Consider the following 15,058-nt stretch of genomic DNA (forward strand, 5'->3'; position numbering starts at 1 on the left):
TCCTGGGTGTCCATCCGGTTTGCGGCGCTGCTGGCGCCACCATACCAGCGCACGGAGCCCATAAGCGAGAGCCCCCGAGTACATACGGGGAACGAAAATTGTCGCTTGACGCACGAACCCCCCCCCCCCCCCCCCCTTACGACGTGGGCTATCGCCGGGAAGGCACCCACAGCTTCCCGCCGTGCCTCGTGAACAAAAGCGCATTCCCAGGAAGGCCGTGACGGACACCTGTCATGGCGGACAGGCGGTACTCGCCAAGAATGTGGGAAGACAGGCGCTAGTGAACAAAAGCGCATTCCCAGGAGGGCCGTGATGGACACCTGTCATGGCGGACAGCAAGACTCGCCAAGAATGTGGGAAAACAGGGTCGACCCTTAATCTGGTTTCCCGGAGCGACAGACGAACCCCTTCATGCTTATTAGCTGTGTCCCGCCGTCGGTAACGCGGCAGCATCGTGGGCCCTTTCGCCCCCTCCTCTGTTGCTGACGGGCGACGCGGACCAATGGTGGGTGGCGGTATGCATGCCTGAGGCAAGGATTAGCTCCGAAGGGAGAGCCTGTGGATACTCTCACTTGAGAGAGAGTGGTGGCGTTTTTGTTGTTTATTTAGTTTGTATTGTTAACAAGACTCTGGGTTCGAGGCTAAGCCCAACCCAAGGGGTTGTCCCCATCTCGCATGCTATTTTTGATTGGAGAATTGATGATTAGGGCGGGCCACTGAAAATGACCGCCCTTAGTCCTTTGTTAATCAAGTGCTTAAAAGCGCATATAAACGGATGCAAGCCAGTCTGAGCTGGGGTTCCATGCTTAGCATGTAACGTGATGCTACTTAGGCTCTAACCTGCGCGGTCGATGAGTAAAGTAGCGCAAAGCTTGTTCTTTTGTAAATTCAGTTCTGCTTTTTCCAGTTTAGCTCTCTGTATATAAATGCTGTAAATATATGCTCTGCTGTCATCATCTACAAGCTCGCCTCCTGTCCATCTTCCAAGCCGAACGACACTAGAGGAAGGGTTTGTGAACCATCCTCGAAGAAACGAACGACCTTTTGAAATTCTACTGGCGCAGCACGACAGGCTTCGGCACGTCTCATCTCAAGGCCAGGCATCGCAGTGACAACCACAGGCCATCCGACACGGAGCAGCGAGGAGCTGTCAAGGGGCGACTCCACCTCGGCTGCTGCCAACGCTGGTGGAACGGACGCATCATCCGGGCTCTGGGCGGCAGACAACAGAAGATCTGCGCCGGGTGAGTTTGATTTCTTGCGTTTTGTTGAGGCAGGTATGGTGGTTAGTTTGTGAGACCCATGGTCGATACGAGGAGAAGATAGCGAATCTAATCCTGAGAATGAAATGAGGTCGAATCCTCGCCAGGAGCAGCAATCGCTAGAGGGCGGTGTAGAAACGGGGATGGATCAGAACGAGGGAACGACTATGGAGGATGATTTCAGCCCGTGTGGACGATAAAGCGTCGATTGAAGAACTTTTTGGTGGTAAGCATTGCATTTCACTGCTGAAGTAATGGAAGTTAAATGTACCTATTTTTATTACGTATTGCCCAACATTTCGGCATTAGTTAAGAAACTCATTGCTTGTTACGCAGTGGTAGAAGACAATAATGCTTGTGCTTTTCAGTCTGTTTTCACAAACCATGCCCCAGCTTTATTTCAGCTAATGCACCTGCATATTTTCTTTCAGCTAACAAGCATCCACATGTTGGTGGTGGAGAGCCTCCCAAACCGTTGGACCCAAGCTTTCTGATAAGGCACTTCCCTGAAATTCAATGTCCAATGTCTAGAATTTTGAAAGCACAAAATGAAAATGATGAAAGTGCATGCAAGAAAGTCTTGCAAGATATCATAGATAAAGTAGTACTTGAAGAAGAAATAGAAAAACTCAGGAGTCTTTTGCAAGAACCAAAAAAGGCTCTGCACTCTTTAATGGTAACAGCAAAGTTTCCAAAAATATTAATTAAAAAAAGGAGTACGAAGAAGAAATGCCAGCAGAAGTGGCAGCGTACTACGCCAAGAACATAAAATGCTTAAGTGCTCTGCACCTATGTGCACTGACAAAGGGGCGGGCTAATAATCACAGGTAGGTGCTTCACCTCCTTGTTCATGTCACCTTGGAGAGTTGCAATGTAACGTATCTCCTAATTATCCTGTTAAAATTTATAACAGGTGGCACAGAGAAAGAAGATTAAGAATAACTTGTTCGCAAGCACACATGATACTGAGAACAAGGAAGCCTCCTCAAGACGTCTTGAAGACAATTCTGCATCGTCGAGGGTTTTGCTCTGAGGCCACATCATATGGTACGTTTTCCAATATCACAACATCGCACGTTGGGCTGACTGAAAGTTACTTTTCAGGCATGAAAATGGAGTCAGGGGCACGCAAGAACTTTGAGGAGAAAGTTTGTGCAGATGTGTTAGAGGTAAGCTACATGTGTACAACCTGCTTGACTTAAAAATTTGTGATTTCACATTTGGTAGCCTCATTGCTTTCATATTTGCACATGACCATTGCACTTTTATGTCTGCGTTTGCATTATTTGTATTAATTGTGTACTTGTGGGACATACGCTTCAGAACAGTACTTTTTCTATTTTCATTTGCTTCAGAAAAATATTATTTCTTTTTCCAGACTGGACTTGTGGTCCATACAGCCCAGCCGTGGCTTTGTGGAAGCCCTGACGGGCTCTTTGAAACGGCAAAGGGTGTTTGCCTTTTAGAGATAAAGTGCCCGTTTTCAAGACGGAACAGTGACATCATTGATGTAGAGCAGGAGGTTACATTTGTGCCGTACATTAAGTACAAGAATGGCAAATTGACGCTCCTTGCAAGTCACCGATATTACACACAGGTGCAACTGTTAATGTATATGTGTAATCTCAATGAATGTTTTTTATTTATTCAGAACAACAAAACATCACCATCATTGTAGAGAAAGACGATGACTTCCTATGTTCAGCTGTGCGAGCACTGGAGGACGTTTACTTTACGTGGCTGCTCCCCGTCCTTGTCAAGTCCACGAGAGTGTAATTAACCTTTCGTTTGAATAAAAATATGTGTGGAAATGAGAATATAGCGTAGGTCTGCTGATTGTAGATGGTGCAGCACTTCAAACCTCACTGTTCGGAGCTTATAACAGGCGGCTGGAGATTTGCCAAGACGCAGCAGACATGAAATACGTCGCTCATCACTGCAATCAGCTCTGTGGGTATGCGTGTGTTGAGGATGTTGAACATCTTTATGCGCTGGATAATTCTTTCCACGTGAATTCGCTCCTGTGCAATTTGGTACGTCTCATGCACCTCACTTTCAGAAAATTGGTCCAGACCTTGCAAAAATGGGGGCATCACTAATACAGCCCGTACCTCTTCAAGGCCTGCCTTTATACTCGGAAACCCCTTATCGGCCATCACAACATCGCCTGATTGCACTAGGTCTAGAAACCCAGAATCCAATGTAATAAAGGAATCTGAACACCTGCCTCCGTATGCCTTTGAGCAGAAGCAGACTGCACCACATGGCGTGATTCCAACAAGGAATTTCAGAGTACATCCTCCTTTGTAATGTGAATACAGCACACGCTGTTGCTGTACAGTGTACGGTTGTTCTGTACGGACTTCTGTACAATAAATTATCATCGAGCAGTCCTGGTAGTGAACTTTAAAGCAATTTGGCATTGTCTGCCTAATGACATGATCAGGAGGGCGATATATCCACTTCTGCGTGGCAATGCTAAGTGTTTTAAGAACACTCTTAACATGACGAGAGACTGTGTTCCTGGACACGCAGAAAAGCACTGCAAGAGATGAATAAGTGATCCCAAGCTTAAGCTTCATCAAAAACGGCACAAGCCGATCGGTTATTGGCACATCACAAGTTCGCTCAGCAGAACGGGGCATTATGCTAAGCAGGAGGGCATATATGTTGGGGGGCACGCCGCACAGATCCTTCATGGCAGCTGCACATGCTTGGACACTGTCGTATCCTGTGAAGCAAGATGTCCTGCTGTCTCTACCAGACTGGCGGGAAACCACTGCAGGCTTGCACTGTACTTCCGCGTCGCAAACAATTTTGTGGTTGACTTGAGTGCACGCCTCATTGCCTCGTGCCGAACACAGGAACACCGAAAATGTGCCGGAACATCTTGCAATGTCGTCGGTTTGGCAAGACTGCGTAGAAAAGAAAAAAACAGGTATCAGTCATAAAACTGGACAGCTATGTCACCTGCACTGCAGTGAGATGCATATACATAAATTAGAGGTTAAACACTTTAATTCACAGTAACGAGAGCAGGCAGTAAACTGCTGAAATTTCACACTTAAACTCTGCATGTAACATGCACACCGAGACGGCTTTGCATCAAAATAAAGAATGGCAGCGTCATTGTTCCATGCCCATACCGGTTGCTTACCTTGTCTTTTTGTGCAGCGTCAACAGCCATGCAAAGTACCTCCAGGTTGGATGGCTCTTGATTCACGGGATCCGTTTCAGAGGTGTCTTCTTCAATGCTTGATGCCGTGTCTTTTTAGCTAACAGTGGCAGATGCCTGCTTTGGCATTACTGAGGCAGACGATGCCCTAGCCCTCCTCCTTTTATGCAACCTGAAGCATATGAAACATTCGAAAATTCATATTCTCCTTGTGGTCCTTCTTCTGAACTTACATAATGAAAATTACCAGCTGCATTCAAATTCTGCAGACTATTTGAACTTAGAATTGCACACAGTAGTTCAAATATTGAATTCGTATAGGTGGTTCACACTGCTAAAAGACATTTCATACCTTTCATATCGTGCAAGCTGCTTAGTTGCATCGACGTGGCTGACCCTGTATGCATCCGGGAATATGGTTGGGTAGTACCCTGGATGCGATGCGATCGTACTCTTCTCTCCGTTGACGAAATGCTTAGAGCATATTCTTGTCCTCTCATTCGGCACCCACTCGGAACCGTCGGCAAGGCTGAAAAAGACGACACAGCATAGTTTACACCACAAAATCTTCAACCCACAGAGGGCGGAGGCAGACAACACATGCATAATGTTTCCCTAATTGACCTGCAATTTTACAGAACACAAGTTGTTTACACTACGGAGAAGTGGTCTGCGCACACCGCATAAAAGTTCTACCGGCACGCTCTATCATGTTTGCCACATTTTTCGCCATTTGCAGGGCCCAAAATAGCTTTGACACATGAGCCAACCGCACTCCTAGCGAATGTGCATGCACGATAACTTCTTCCGTACCCAACCCGGTGCGCCGTACGAACGTTCCTAGGCAAGTGCAGTATGTACATACATGTGAGGAATTTTGTACGTAGGCGCGACTAAAGAAGTACAATCGAAGAAATGCAGCGCGGACAAACGCCTTAGAAAGTTAAGTGCGGCGATATATCCGCGATGAGAATGACACGTATGCGTAGGTACATATGCACGAGGTTCGAACAAAATTTCCGCAAACTTCACCGACCGGAGCGCGGCGAGGCGTTCACATTTAAAATTACCACTCGCGGTATGAAACTGCTAATCATACTATGTTGAAAAGACGCTAAGACTGGTGTTAAATGCGACAAAGAACTTACTTGATTCTCCGCACTGCCGTGATCCACTTCTTTCGTCGATCTCTTTCGTACGGCCTACCTGGAAATCTGTACAGCTTAATGCCAAACTGCCCTTCGTGGCTATGGCAATCCTTCACGCAGCAATACCGACAACTGCTTTTTCTTTTCGCATTTTTTTTTTTTGCCGAGGCCACCGCCACTACTACTGCTTGCCATCGTTGTAACGCGACTGAAAGCGTGCAGCCGGTGCAGCTGAGCGCGGCGGCGGTGCTTCCATTCAGCCGGCCCACAGACTCACTGGAGCGGCGCTAGGTGGCGCAAGGATCGTGACCAAACGATTGTACGGAGCCTATTGGCTCTTCGGCGCCGTGGTCAATGTCGTCTCTGGCCACAACCCCCTGTCATACTTGACGACGTGCACTCCACACGGGGAAAAATTGGCTAGATGGGCGCTGCCACTTCAGCGTTATAACATAATAGTGAAAAATAGGAAATGCACCAAGAATAGAAACACAGATGCGCTATCCAGGCTCCCCAACTTGACATGGGAGTCAGGTACCACCATGCCAGCCTCGAGAAGGCGTGAATGTTCCCACTCAACCGACGCTCGATGAGCAGGGTGCCGTGTGTTGAAGTCGGGCACTTACGAAGAGACTTCTGCCTGGCGTCTGCACAGAACGGTGCACAGAATGTAGTCTTGCTATGTTATATAGCACTGATTCAGACGTAGAGTGGGTAATTACAAAATCAGAAAATGGTTCCTTAAAACTGAGAATATATATGTTGTTTTGGAATTGAGCAGCACGTTGAAACGAAGCGGTCTAGCAAACGTGGAGAATGCTTTTCTTTTAAAAAAAAAAAGCTGCACAGATCGAAGCACTTTCTTCAATAACATAAAAACACGTACGATGCAAATGATACTGTATTCAGAAATAACGTAAACGCGCGTGCAGTGTCGATGCTGACGCTTTAAGATATATCTTTCTTAACTCTCTAGAATTATTATATGGCACACGAACAATTAAGGAATTAGACGCGCACACAATCTTAAAGTCTTAATCATCGTACATATCTTTGTTCATCCTCTTCAAATGAGAAGGAGTAATCTTGAACTTGTAACAGCAGCTGTCCATCAAGGCTTCTTTTGCTTTTGCGTGCAACAAACCGCACAACGCTTGTGTTGACAATCTGTTTCTCTGCTTTGTTTTCACCAAGTTGACTTGCGAAAACACGCGTTCGATAGCGGCGCTGGAGTGTGGCAGGCACGGCACAAAAGGTTCTTCATAAAACTTGACAGCAGGGGGTACTCTTGTGAACCGTCTCCTTTTTTCATTTGAGACACTTTGTGCCAGAACTGGCTCGCAGTTAAGTCAGCGTAGTCGCTAAGCTCCATGTTGCGGAGAAGTCGCCATTCCCTGTCCAGTTCATTCACTTATTCGTTTTCTTTCACTATCAGAGGAAAGGAGACCGCAAGCGACGCGATTGATGGCACTGTCTTTCCCAGGACCACTTTCGGGTCTATGACTCGAAGGTTTTTCATCTGTTCACTTTTTAAGGGGAACCGCAGGTAGATCTGATGAGCTGCTTCAATAAAAAAACTCTAAACACCGCCGCCGAAAGATGTGAACCTGATTATCGTTTAAGCCGTGCGTGTTACCGGCTAGTGCGGCAGTTGCCTTTGCTCCAAGGTAAATTTCTTCCAATGGCAGGAACTTGGCTGGGTCTTTGTACCGCACATCGGACAACGCTGTGGCCTCCAAGTAGTCCTGCTTGATGTAGCATTCAAGTATGCATTTCTGCATGGCCGAAACTTTTTCATGGGGCAAGTGGATTCTGGTTTCTTCCGACTGCGTTTCTTTATTTAGGTTAGCGAAAAAAGGCAGGACATACTCAAGGAACTCGAGGTAGAGTTTCGTTGACGGGTCAATTAGTTTTTCCAGAATGGCTTCTGCAGCAAGCAGGTGGTCGTCAGTGGCGGCTTTTTTGAAAAACAAAATCAGGGCAGGCATCTGCTCAAGTAAGCGTGTCACAACAACTTGTAGAGATAGCCACCTTGTTTGGCTTGGGTGCAACAGCTTGTGTGGTTTCACCTCTGCAAGCTTCTGGAATTCTTGGAAGGCAGATGTCTGCTTCGGCGACAAAAAGTAGTTGACAACATCGCGTGCCAGATCCTCAACTCCTCTCGGAAGTGTTATACATGCATACGAGGCGCACAGATGGAACGAATGACAAACGCACTTCATAATGAAGAGGCCTGGAATTTCTGCCTGTAGCAGCGACGCGACGGAATGATGCGCACCCATCATCACGTTCGCTCCGTCGGCCGCAAAACCAATCAAATTTTTGTCGTACGGAATTTCCGCAGCACTGAACACTGCCTTCAGGCTAGTGTAGAGCAGTGATGCCAACCCTAGGGATTTATCCCTAGATTTAGAGATTTTTTTTCTTTGCTTTAGAGATTTAGCGTCTTTTTGTGAAATCTAGGGATTTTTAGGCCTTATAATTCGTATCTGATTATATACTGCCTTTCGAACAGAAAAAACTATGAAAAATCCTAGTTACTGCTCCTCTATTTTGGCGTTGTGCCAAGCCGATAGATGGCGACAGCAGTTCTGCAACGCGAAATAATCGGCTGCTGCACAGAGAGGAGAAACGAAACCATATGACTTTCAAACTGTTTAATCGTGCGTGTCATCACTGGGTCTACGAGTGACTGCTGCTCTACGAAAGAAAAAAGTTGAGTTTGACTTGTATTGTTTGGATCAACGCGCTACGTTTACACTCACCGCGTACCTTGTCCGTTCAAACGTGCTGCATGTCAGATGGCAACTTCTGGACCAGGAGACTTTGAGGAAGATGAGCCAAGGAAAAAGAAAGCGAAAGCATACGACCGAAAATATTTGACAAAATGGGAGGCGGATCCAAAGTACAGAGGCTGGTTGTCAGCCAGTAAAAAAGGGCCCTTGTTCTTTTCCTGCAAAGCATGCAGATCCGATTACAAAGAGGGAAAATCCGAAATCGACCGCCACCTTGCGAGCTCCAAACACAAAAAAAGCGCTGCGAGCTTGCAATTTACCCGCGCGCGGACATCCATGCCTTCAATAAGTGGGCAAACTCAAGTAGACAAATCTGTCAAAGAGGCTGAAATAAGACTTGCGGCGTTTATCACGGAACACAATCTACCCTTTAATGCCATGGGACATTTCGTTGATGTCAAAGCGTCGTGTGACGACTCGCAGATTGCAAAGAGCTTAAGTGGCCGCCGGACAAAGTGCGCTGCCATCATAAATAATGTGCTTGGAGAGGAGAGTCGCGAAGAGCTCTGTGAGCTTTTGCGCAAACAGAAGTTCTCCCTTCTAGTCGACGAATCCACTGACAAGGCAATGGTGAAGCATCTGTTCCTCGTCGCCCGAGTAATGAACGTCGACGGCGGCATAATAGATGCGTTTTTGGACTTAGTACCACTCAGTGATGCGACTGCCAGCTCTCTCTACACCAGCGATGCCAACTCAGGACAACGTTTTTTCCCTAAAATGAACCCCCAAAAATCCCTAGATTGAAGAAAAATCCCTAGCTTTTAGTTCTTTACTTGTTAATGGGGCGATTACAGCTTTAACAAAGTCTCAACGCAGTTCACGCTTTATTCCATGTCCTGTACATTTTATCAGAGATAAATAAATGTGTGTTAGCCGCAACTGTAACTTTTTTCTTAATTTTTTGTAGAGTTACCATGCATAGAAGGTCCACAGAAGGCACCACCAGTTAAAGGGGGAGTCAGCAACGACGCTCTCCTGACTCCCCCTAGCTCTATCTGAAGTAAAATTCGAGCAAACGACTCGTGTTTCACCGCACCGCCTTTTGAGCTGCTCCTTCAGCAGGCTCATCCTTACGCGCAAAGAACCGTTGCAGCCCTTTGTAAATAGAATGGAGTTGAATTAACTTAAGTTGAAGGAGCTTCCATTGCTTGCTAAGCCCCCTTAACGCTCAAAGTATTTTGTTCAGACAACATTAACAGTCTTTTTAAGATGCGGACAGAAAGACGAACACGTTTGACTTCGTGAAAGTCCCCTTCTCGCCTCAAACAGAACACTCAGAAGAGGTGAAATGCGTACCTCACCGCCAAGTACTTTATTTATCAAAGTTTCAATCAAAGATCGTCAAATAGTAGTTCGAGCGACTAAGAAATGACATCACGAGAACTTGACATCCTCAAAAATGTAGTCTTGCTATGTTATATAGCACTGATTCAGACGTAGAGTGGGTAATTACAAAATAAAAAAATGGTTCCTTAAAACTGAGAATATATATGTTGTTTTATAATTGAGCAGCACGTTGAAACGAAGCGGTTTAGCAAACGTGGAGAATGCTTTTCTTTAAAAAAAAAAGCTGCACAGATCGAAGCACTTTCTTCAATAACATAAAAACACGTACGATGCAAATGATACTGTATTCAGAAATAATCTAAACGCGCGTGCAGTGTCGATGCTGACGCTTTAAGATATATCTTTCTTAACTCTCTAGAATTATTATATGGCACACGGACAATTAAGGAATTAGACGCGCACACAATCTTAAAGTCTTAATCATCGTACATATCATTGTTCATCCTCTTCAAATGAGAAGGAGTGATGTTGAACTTGTAACAGCAGCTGTCCATCAAGGCTTCTTTTGCTTTTGCGTGCAACAAACCGCACAACGCTTGTGTTGACAATCTGTTTCTCTGCTTTGTTTTCACCAAGTTGACTTGCGAAAACACGCGTTCGACAGCGGCGCTGGAGTGTGGCAGGCACGGCACAAAAGGTTCTTCATAAAACATGACAGCAGGGGGTACTCTTGTGAACCGTCTCCTTTTTTCATTTGAGACACTTTGTGCCAGAACTGGCTCGCAGTTACGTCAGCGTAGTCGCTAAGCTCCATGTTGCGGAGAAGTCGCCATTCCCTGTCCAGTTCATTCACTTATTCGTTTTCTTTCACTATCAGAGGAATGGAGACCGCAAGCGACGCGATTGATGGCACTGTCTTTCCCAGGACCACTTTCGGGTCTATGACTCGAAGGTTTTTCATCTGTTCACTTTTTAAGGGGAACCGCAGGTAGATCTGATGATCTGCTTCAATAAAAAAACTCTAAACACCGCCGCCGAAAGATGTGAACCTGATTATCGTTTAAGCCGTGCGTGTTACCGTCTAGTGCGACAGTTGCCTTTGCTCCAAGGTAAATTTCTTCCAATGGCAGGAACTTGGCTGGGTCTTTGTACCGCACATCGGACAACGCTGTGGCCTCCAAGTAGTCCTGCTTGATGTAGCATTCAAGTATGCATTTCTGCATGGCCGAAACTTTTTCATGGGGCAAGTGGATTCTGGTTTCTTCCGACTGCGTTTCTTTATTTAGGTTAGCGAAAAAAGGCAGGACATACTCAAGGAACTCGAGGTAGAGTTTCGTTGACGGGTCAATTAGTTTTTCCAGAATGGCTTCTGCAGCAAGCAGGTGGTCGTCAGTGGCGGCTTTTTTGAAAAACAAAATCAGGGCAGGCATCTGCTCAAGTAAGCGTGTCACAACAACTTGTAGAGATAGCCACCTTGTTTGGCTTGGGTGCAACAGCTTGTGTGGTTTCACCTCTGCAAGCTTCTGGAATTCTTGGAAGGCAGATGTCTGCTTCGGCGACAAAAAGTAGTTGACAACATCGCGTGCCAGATCCTCAACTCCTATCGGAAGTGTTATACATGCATACGAGGCGCACAGATGGAACGAATGACAAACGCACTTCATAATGAAGAGGCCTGGAATTTCTGCCTGTAGCAGCGACGCGACGGAATGATGCGCACCCATCATCACGTTCGCTCCGTCGGCCGCAAAACCAATCAAATTTTTGTCGTACGGAATTTCCGCAGCACTGAACACTGCCTTCAGGCTAGTGTAGAGAGAGCTGGCAGTCGCATCACTGAGTGGTACTAAGTCCAAAAACGCATCTATTATGCCGCCGTCGACGTTCATTACTCGGGCGACGAGGAACAGATGCTTCACCGTTGCCTTGTCAGTGGATTCGTCGACTAGAAGGGAGAACTTCTGTTTGCGCAAAAGCTCACAGAGCTCTTCGCGACTCTCCTCTCCAAGCACATTATTTATGATGGCAGCGCACTTTGTCCGGCGGCCACTTAAGCTCTTTGCAATCTGCGAGTCGTCACACGACGCTTTGACATCAACGAAATGTCCCATGGCATTAAAGGGTAGATTGTGTTCCGTGATAAACGCCGCAAGTCTTATTTCAGCCTCTTTGACAGATTTGTCTACTTGAGTTTGCCCACTTATTGAAGGCATGGATGTCCGCGCGCGGGTAAATTGCAAGCTCGCAGCGCTTTTTTTGTGTTTGGAGCTCGCAAGGTGGCGGTCGATTTCGGATTTTCCCTCTTTGTAATCGGATCTGCATGCTTTGCAGGAAAAGAACAAGGGCCCTTTTTTACTGGCTGACAACCAGCCTCTGTACTTTGGATCCGCCTCCCATTTTGTCAAATATTTTCGGTCGTATGCTTTCGCTTTCTTTTTGCTTGGCTCATCTTCCTCAAAGTCTCCTGGTCCAGAAGTTGCCATCTGACATGCAGCACGTTTGAACGGACAAGGTACGCGGTGAGTGTAAACGTAGCGCGTTGATCCAAACAATACAAGTCAAACTCAACTTTTTTCTTTCGTAGAGCAGCAGTCACTCGTAGAGCCAGTGATGACACGCATGATTAAACAGCTTGAAAGTCATATGGTTTCGTTTCTCCTCTCTGTGCAGCAGCCGATTATTTCGCGTTGCAGAACTGCTGTCGCCATCTATCGGCTTGGCACAACGCCAAAATAGAGGAGCAGTAACTAGGATTTTTCATAGTTTTTTCTGTTCGAAAGGCAGTATATAATCAGATACGAATTATAAGGCCTGAAAATCCCTAGATTTCAGAAAAAGACGCTAAATCCCTAAAGCAAAGAAAAAATCTCTAAATCTAGGGATAAATCCCTAGGGTTGGCATCACTGCTTCCACGGCCAAAGCGTAGGCAAAGTGTAGGCAAAGTGTAGGCCAAAGCAGGGGGCGATAAGTGGATAAGAAAAGCGCCCAGGTTTTCGCCGCGCTTCTGATCCCAAGCATGGCGTTCACTGCGACGGCGGTGCAAACTGTGTACACGTCTGTGCACTTCCAAAACCTTTGACATGGTAATTTTCATCGATTGGCAACAACTCCTGCCGAGTATAAAGACCTGAATTTTGAACAAAAGCATTCATGCGTTAGTATACGATATATCGGAAGAGCTTCAAATACAAGAAGCTTCATTACAGACTATACTGCATTACAGTGACTCCTGCAATTATGACATTCCAGGAAACCGAGGCACACAGTTGGCATGGCGTGCACTGAAACGCTGATAACACGCTGAAAACCACAGCCTAGAGCTGCCACGACACAAAGAGCAGCGAGCTACTGTAGCGAGCAGCCGGAGGTCTGGGTTGGATTGAGCTGTCTGGTCACAAACTGGTTATTTGATTCGTGCAAACGCCGCGAGTCGTGTTTGACTGGACTCGACCCTTCCACTCCGCCCACAGGGTGCGTTGACAAGCAGACCCCTCCGAAAATACACATAATCATTCACGCTTAGGTTTTCGAAAACATTTTTTTTGCAGGTGAGGACCGAAGCGGGCGCCGGTTGACAACGCGTGTAGTCGCACCTCGCAGGGCGCGCCAGAGAGTCGACCCACTCGTATCGAGCGCATGTAAACGGAGAGTCGTAAGTTTGGCCGGCCTTGCTCAACTCTATGCCCTGAATGAACCCCCCGCTATCGAGTTCATGTAAACGAAAGACCCCAGGGAGGCCGGAGAAGCGTAACCAAAACCGAAACTGGTCCCAGGTCAATGATCGATCTAGGATAACGTGCTGTTCTTTGCCGAGTGAAATTCCGTGTGCAAATATATGCCACACTTTTTTTTTCTTTCTAACTTTCATATGGATCTATTACGAAACTGAAAGATATATCTAAGTTTCTAAGCGTGTTAAGATGACGTAGTTGTGTAGTGTTTATGTCACCCGACGGCGTTGCATGGTCGTTTTACGACCGCAAAAAGGCAACGATTTCCAACGGGCTTTATTAAATTTAGACTCAATATTGCGCTGAAATATTTCGGAATCGGCATGTCTAATATTTATTGAATCAAAGAAAATTACAACCGGGCGGCTTCATTTTCTTTTCACAACCCCTTCAATAGAGATGATTCGTTTGACAGCGTCAGCCCGAGTCGGGCTGTCAGTAGCGTATACTGACGGCACACGCGTACTTTTGTTTCTGTTCACGTTTTTGCTATCGTCAAAGCGTTCCCCGTTGATTTTCTACGGTAGTCTTTACTTTTCGTGTACACTTCAGCTGTAACTAATTAATAATCGTTTTGTTTCTTCTAGTGCGTGCATATCTATCATAATCTGCGTGCGTGCTTGTGTGTTCAACCCTCGAAGGGCTTTAACTTGACAGCGTCAGTCCACATTGGGCTAACAGCTGCTACTTTATTGTCTAAGTTTCGTGGGCATTATAATCTCGTATGTGTGCTCGTGCGAGGCAGGTAGAGAGATAGAGAGAGAGAGAGGCGGGCCTGGGCTCCTTTCCGACTTTCCAGCTTCCGATCTGGTGTTGCACAGTAGACGTAATGCTTGCAAACGAACGGCCTACTGCGGTACCTGCGAAGTTGTACACTTAATCGCCGATGGAAGAAGAGCGGGGGTGTAGCTCAGTGGTAGAGCGTTCGCTTTGCATGTGAAAGGCCCCGGGTTCGATCCCCGGCACCTCCACGAGACCGCCGCTTTTTTTTTCTCGTCATACCATGAGCCACGAGTAAACAGAATGGATACACACTCCGCTCAACCCGTTTAAGTTTAGTGTCCGGGGTGGCTGCGGCCAAAGGAGGAAAAGTACCCTGAGTCTTGCATTCTCCTCGCTCGCCTTCCCCTAATATCCTCACACTCATCCTCGTTTTATTATTTTACTGTTCTTTCTCGCTCCCAATTTCCTGCTCTCGCCGACGCCATGGAGGAAGGATCCATGTTAAACCCACTCTAACCCTAAAACACGGCCGCCCGCTATCGTCATCACCCCACTTAGAGGAGCTTGACGCAAGTTTTCTTTTCTCATGGTATATATGTCTACTTTACTCAGTAATAAATGTATGATAGAAGTCCTAAACGGGAGATTTATAGTTTGATAAAAGCTTGCATAAAGGGGGGGGGGGGGGCGCCATCCCGTGCCGACCATTTACGGTGAAAACAAAATTTTGCCAAGAGCTATAGTTAAATTTTTAAACTGGTGGTTGTGTAGTCCACTGCTTTCCAACAGGCCGATGATGACAATTATGACATTCCAGGAAACCGAGTAGTTCATAGCACACTACGACAATGTTATATGCCGGGTGTTTCAGCGAACACTTTCAAAACTTTTCAGAAATAGGCTTTCTTTGGTAAAATATCGCTTTTTCGGCGTAGT

At 46.4% G+C, this 15,058-nt stretch overlaps 1 protein-coding gene and 1 non-coding gene across 2 annotated transcripts; one reads left to right on the forward strand and one right to left on the reverse strand.

Moving 5' to 3' along the window:
- Positions 1-1,751: 1,751 nt before the first annotated feature.
- Positions 1,752-6,190, reverse strand: LOC144101318 (uncharacterized). Its single transcript, XM_077634424.1, has 4 exons — positions 5,586-6,190; positions 4,790-4,966; positions 4,420-4,609; positions 1,752-4,177 (listed from the first exon to the last, which is right to left on the reverse strand). The coding sequence occupies exons 3-4, from the start codon at positions 4,447-4,449 to the stop codon at positions 3,125-3,127; spliced, it is 1,083 nt and encodes a 360-aa protein (XP_077490550.1). The 5' UTR covers positions 4,450-4,609; positions 4,790-4,966; positions 5,586-6,190; the 3' UTR covers positions 1,752-3,124.
- Positions 6,191-14,298: 8,108 nt separating this feature from the next.
- Positions 14,299-14,370, forward strand: TRNAA-UGC (transfer RNA alanine (anticodon UGC)). The gene has a single exon. It is a non-coding gene; the product is annotated as a tRNA-Ala (tRNA).
- Positions 14,371-15,058: the final 688 nt, after the last annotated feature.

The sequence above is a fragment of the Amblyomma americanum genome, chromosome 1 (genome assembly GCF_052857255.1).
Source record: "Amblyomma americanum isolate KBUSLIRL-KWMA chromosome 1, ASM5285725v1, whole genome shotgun sequence".
NCBI lineage: Eukaryota > Metazoa > Arthropoda > Arachnida > Ixodida > Ixodidae > Amblyomma > Amblyomma americanum.